Consider the following 5,764-nt stretch of genomic DNA (forward strand, 5'->3'; position numbering starts at 1 on the left):
TAGAAGCCCTCACAATAACCTGAAGATACTCGCAGCCTTACCTTATTGCAGGAATTCAGCCCAAGAATCATGTTTCAAGCTTTAAGTTGTCGGGAGTCAGACCTATTTGCCTGTGCTAAGTGACTTTTATCCAAATAATCTAGCACAAGCATGAGGTGTCTTGATCCACTGACCCAACCTTCATTCTTCTGAGATACCAAAAACAAACCCCACACTACTACACTTGGGATTGTGACATTTATTGAAGGCTGGTTATACAATCTCACCCATCACATCCTCCTCACAATTCAGGTTCCCTAAATAAAAAGAGCATTCATGTAACAGAGAATTCTGCCCACCTCCGACTGCCTGAGCCACAGAGCACTGAGTCATCCCCTCTTTGTCCCAGATGCCATCTGGAATAGGCCAACTGCCACTTTTACTGACCTTGGTCAAAGCACCAACGCTGCACAACAGGGCAAGCAGCAGCAAACAAATCAGTGCGCAGCAGCGTGGGGAGAAGTGGAGATGTCCCACTCCAGCATGTACATGAGAAGTATTTCCTGCAGAGGAAGCATCTTATCCTCCATGCTTGAAATCTATCCATCTACTGCAAAGTGAATCTCTGCTATTCTCACCCCCAGCCACAATCCGCTCGATCTGTGTCTCCAGCTATCAGTGCTATGGTTCACACAGGCACAGCAGAGCCACTGTCCTAGCAGCTGAGATGTCCTCTTACTCTCAGCTGACACCTGAAAAAAGACTGGCTTAACTTAAAAGCGAGCCCTGAGCGTCCCTGTTCTGTAGTCCAGGACCTGCAAGTCTTTAACGACCCTGGCTCAGCCAGCCTAAAGGCACTGAAGCATCGCTGTGAAACCTGATTGACACAGCACTCTTGTGGTCAGGGAAGTCACCTGGGCTACCTGTTTGTCCCAGGAGTGAACAAATGAAAACTCTGCTCCTGTTGCTCAAACTGCCTGGAAAGGGGCAATTCTCAAACCTAGCGTAATGGTCAGTGGAGCCAGTGCTCTGACCATACATGGGAGGAATGCAGGTTTGTTGTCAAGAGCGTTCAGTTTTATTTGATTAAGAATTCAAAATGGGTTGAATTTTCATTTCCTCTACTTCGACCAGTGAGGAAATAGCAAAGATTATTTTGGAAAGGGCTGATCTGGTAGGTAGAGGTGACCAGGCTAGCTATGGCTGCACAGCCAGGATCACTGCGGCAGCTGGAGGAGCACTGACTGTCCAGAGGGCAGGTAGGTGATATTGCGGGACCGTGAAAGCTGGTATGCGATGTCTTCAGCTGCCTCCAGCTTGCGCAGCTCAATCAAGCCATCGCCTGCAGTGGCCAGCGAGTTGGCAATTAGCTCAGCTGCTTTCGAGTCTCCCTCAGCAGAGATGACAGCTGCTTTCTTCTGCTGTTCAGCCTGAAAGCAAACAGATGAGAAGAGGAATAAGCAACAGAGAAAACAAGAGCAAAAGAGAAGGAAGATGCTATTGTCATGTTTAAAACACAAATTCACACTTGACCACTCTGCTGTTCTTTTCCCCAGTAGGAGAGCAAAGATAGAAGGTGATTTTATTTTAAAGCTGTATTCTGCTAGACTGTTTTTCTGCCTACTGTGGAAAAAAAGGTTGAAAAATATCTTTAAATGGCCTTATCAGTCTTAACCTCATGAAACATTAACCCACCTAAGGGCCCTCTTGGTGGAAAATTGTCTGTGAAAAATTTAAGAACTTCATCGGAGTTAAAACCAGGTCAGATAAACACTTCTATGTTTAACCATCCTGTCTGATTACATGCATCTTACTGCATCCACTGGATTAACTTTTGGTGTAGTTGTAGGTTCTTGCAATCTCAACAGGCACGTGTTCTCAGCTGTACTAGGGTACTTTTCCATGAAACTGTTTCTGCAGATGCTCACCAAGACCCTGGGTTGATCTGAGATTACGTGGTCTTGCATGTAGTCAGTAACACTCCTAGGACACAGCTCTTGTGCCCATATCAAACTTCATGGAAAGCTTCAGACACCCGCTCAAAATTCACAACCAGGATCACTTGGGTTGCAAATTTCAACCCCGAACCCCGTTTCTAACTGACACTTCCTCCTAAGTGCTGTTTCCTCCCAAGTGCTGTTTCCTCCCTCCTCCTTCATGCACACATTTCTGTTCAGCACTTCAGTAAGACTGTGACATGGAGTAAAAGCAAAAAAGACCCCAAACCCCAATAAAACAAACCTTAGACTTTATCTATCCAACAGCCACGTGCCAGAGCTGAGAACCATATCGGCATTATGACTCTAAGTGACTTCATCATTCAACCTGCCCGGTCTTCTGGACAGGTGAGATGTTCACTGCAAGCTAGAGTGGGAACGAGATACCCAGAACCGTTTCCAAGTTTCTCAGGACAAGGTACCTTTTCGACAATGAATCTGGCTCTTTCTGCTTCTTGCTGGGCTACTTGCTTCATTTCCACTGCCTCTGTGAACTCCTTGCCAAAGGTCAGATGGGTCTGCAGGGCAGAAATCAAGCAAAGTCCACAATGCTGACAGTTTACAGCAGCACTGCTGCGACCCATACGGCTCCCAGGGGGGAGGCAGCCTGCCTGTATCAGTGAAACTGGAACAGAGATGGAATGCCAGTACCCCTAAAAGAACAGAAACTGGGACAAGTGGGCGTCCCCATCCAGTTTCAAATTCTTAAGGGAGACACCACAAGCACAACTCCAGTAGACCAGTAACACCAGTACCTTCAAAGATACACCATGCTCCCCTGCCACCACCACTTCCTCAAGCCCTCAGCAGAGGGAGCCGGCTCGCCCAGCGCTCCCCCTCCCAAGGCAGGGAAGCCAGCTGTCTGCCAAGCCATCTTACACCTTTCAGATGTGCCTAGCCTGGGCTGTTTGGAGAGCTGCAGGCTCCTGGGATGGGACAGGGGAAAGGGGAATTTCCTCCTGTGCTCAGGAGAAAGCAACAGAACCAAAAAGAGTCAAAACACTAATTTTGCAGAAACAAAGTCACCTTCCTGCAAAGGCTTCCCACATGTCCATTTCCTCTAAGCAGGTTTTCGAGGGAAGTCCCAGAAGAGAGAGGGAGAGGTTAAATTACAACAGATTTAATTTACAAAGCTTATAGGGAGATAGGAGGAAGGGAGAGCTCCCTCCTTGACTAGTCTTAGAAGACACAGCCAGAACAAAACCTAATACCTTGTAGAAAAAAGGATGCTATCAAAAGTGGGTATTTTCATTACCTCCTCATGCCTAGCATTTTCTCCCTGTGTCTCAGGGTGCTTGTGAAACGGCTGCCTTCTCTAAAGCAGTGTGCAGCCTGATCCATCACCCACAGAAGCATTTGCTCTTCATTTTAACTACAGAAGCCCTGCAATAGTGAAGTCTGTCGTTAAGCCAGTGCAGCAGAGCCTTCAAGGGCTTGCTCAAGGTCACAGGCCAGCAACAAAACCAGAGGTACTGACTGGAGCTGTAACCGCTACATCACATGCGACTGCAGACAGACAAACATAGTCCACATGGCCAAACGTCCAGCCCACCTTTCTTTGGCCATCCACTGATTCTCTTCTCCATTGCTCTTATTTGGGCACACTCCAAAGAGGAAAAACTGAGAAGGTAGAACTCTTACCAAGGACACATCATCCAAAATGAGCCCAAAGGTAGCTGCTCTCTCTGTGAGGTCTTCACTCACTTGCCTTGAGACCAGCTCTCTCTGAGTGATCAATTCTCCAGCATCAAAGCGAGCCTGAAATCAGGATGGACAACAGTGAGAACAAAGCTCCAAGAAGTGATAGATTCTCCATGCCCTGCTTGTCTGTGCACCCACGAGCCCCAGAGTTAATCCAATTCTTCTCCCAAAGCTACCAAACTCGGAGCTGCCCAGGCATTTGAAGTAAGAGAAAGACTGAATGACTAGAAATTTTAAGTGTAAGCTGGAGGGGAGGTAGTCCAGTTGAGCACTTAACATAAAAACACATAACTGGACTAAAGTTGGTTAGCAAATATTTAGCAGTCCCCTGGGGATACTGAAGACCTCTGGTTTTGGAAGTAAGCTGAAATCGACGATTATAGAAGTGAAAATCTCAGTCTCCTGACTGCAACTCCCAGCCTGAAGAGCAGAACTAACAGCTGACAGCAGATAATGAAAAAACCTCTTTCCATCCAGAGATCATCCAACGTGGTTCAAGTCAGGCCTAGCAGTCAGAATGACCAAGAAGCAAGCAATTAGCATAGCTACAATTAGCTTTTCTGGATGGCGCCTGGGAGCCTGAGGGGTGGAAAGTGAAGCTTTATTCTGGAACACAACATATTCCATACTCCAGCAGGTCTCTCACTGCTAAAAAAAAGAGGAAAGCAAGCTGACCCAGCAGCTTTCACACTGTCCTTACCACAACAGACTTGAGGATTTCAGTTGTGATTGAGGGTAGGACACGCTCATCATAGTCCTCTCCAATACTGGTGAAAATCCGCGGTAACTGGGCAGTCACGGGTCTAAACAGGATACGCAACGTGATGTTCACATTCTGTAGATCTGTAGAAACAGAGTCACGAGTTTAGTGTCAAACCACAGGGACTGGAGATATCCTGAAGCTGTCCCCTCCAGGACAACTAAATGACAACGAATAAACATTCAGACTTCTTTTTGCCAGCAAAGACAAGTTATTTTTACCACCCCTTTCACCTTGGGATCCAGATCCTCCTTACAGCTAAGATTTAAGCTTCAGTTTGTTTGCAATACTGGGAATTACTTGCCCTACTGTAAAGGCAGAAAGTTTATGTTTAAAGGGATGACTTACAGGACTGAAGGAAGGGTATTTTAATCTGTTCTGTAACTAAAAATACAGGTCAAACCACTCCTGACTGTGTGCCAAAGGACTCAGGACACATGGGTTCTCCACATTCAGAAGAAAAATCATCAGAGCATCTGGTTCTCTTATGGTTGCCAGGTCCAAACACTCACCTTTGCTGCCAGTGATCACAGGAATGTTACGGGGTCGAGAACGGCAGTCAAAAATGATGGGTTTCTGTACCCAGGGGATGAGGAAGTGGGTACCTTCTCCTACCACTGTGTCCTGGACCCCACGGAATCGGTCAAAGATGACAGCTCTGTGGCCTGCATCAACTGGGGGAGAAAACAGCATGTCAAGCACAGTTTCACTATTGCCATCTGTTGTACCCGCACACCAGCAAAACCTTCTCCATGGAAATGGTCTGTTGGGGATAGTTAAAGCCTTTTGCTCCAGGTGACTGGTGAAATTAATTAGATCTTTGGGAGCAACAAGGCAAAGAGAAGATGCAGCCATGACTCCTGACCCCCCAGTCTGCTCACAAGGGCAGCAGCTGATTGACAGCTTTCTGGATAAAGGACCTTGCAATCCTCTTGTAATATAAAACAGCCCAGCAAGGCTTCATGTCTATTTTCTCCCAATGCCATTAGCAATAAAAGCACAGAGCAGCAGCCAAGATACTGACAAAAAGAAAAGGAGAAAACATGTAAAGTGAACTTGAAGCGTTCAGCTTCTCCCACTCACCATTGTAAAGAGCAGAATTGACAACTCCACCTGCGACAGCCAACCCCAGGCCAAGCTTCCCAAGGCTTTCAAACACCTTCGCAGCCATTTCACACGTCCAGTTCCAGCCCCTTTATGAAGTCCCTCCTGCAAAAACCCACCAGCTTGTTAAAACCGTATTAAGCAAGAAGGCCGGGGGTCCTGCGTGCAGGTGCCTATGAAAGGCAGCATTAACCTCGCTCAACAACCCCGGCCTGCAGCAGCG

General features: G+C 47.0%; 1 protein-coding gene across 2 annotated transcripts; it reads right to left on the minus strand.

Annotated features, from left to right (window-relative positions):
• Positions 1-1,034: 1,034 nt before the first annotated feature.
• On the minus strand, positions 1,035-5,698 carry PHB (prohibitin). 2 transcript variants are annotated; one of them, XM_010284688.1, is made up of 6 exons: positions 5,521-5,698; positions 4,950-5,111; positions 4,378-4,520; positions 3,618-3,734; positions 2,399-2,494; positions 1,035-1,409 (listed from the first exon to the last, which is right to left on the minus strand). In XM_010284688.1, the coding sequence occupies exons 1-6, from the start codon at positions 5,606-5,608 to the stop codon at positions 1,197-1,199; spliced, it is 819 nt and encodes a 272-aa protein (XP_010282990.1). In that variant the 5' UTR covers positions 5,609-5,698; the 3' UTR covers positions 1,035-1,196. The 2 variants fall into 2 exon arrangements, with proteins under 2 accessions (XP_010282990.1, XP_010282991.1); XM_010284689.1 differs by lacking the exon at positions 2,399-2,494 and having other exon boundaries at positions 1,197-1,247; positions 3,711-3,734; positions 5,521-5,651.
• Positions 5,699-5,764: the final 66 nt, after the last annotated feature.

This window comes from Phaethon lepturus, unplaced genomic scaffold (assembly GCF_000687285.1).
Source record: "Phaethon lepturus isolate BGI_N335 unplaced genomic scaffold, ASM68728v1 scaffold38513, whole genome shotgun sequence".
In the NCBI taxonomy this organism is placed as follows: domain Eukaryota; kingdom Metazoa; phylum Chordata; class Aves; order Phaethontiformes; family Phaethontidae; genus Phaethon; species Phaethon lepturus.

Coding starts and splice junctions, on each gene's coding strand:
- PHB (XM_010284688.1), bottom strand. CDS start 5,608: ATGGCTGCGAAGGTGTTTGAAAGCCTTGGGAAGCTTGGCCTGGGGTTG. Junction 5,112..5,520: donor CAATTCTGCTCTTTACAATG/GTGAGTGGGAGA, acceptor TTTCTCCCCCAG/TTGATGCAGGCCACAGAGCT. Junction 2,495..3,617: donor TTTTGGATGATGTGTCCTTG/GTAAGAGTTCTA, acceptor TCTGCCCTGCAG/ACCCATCTGACCTTTGGCAA.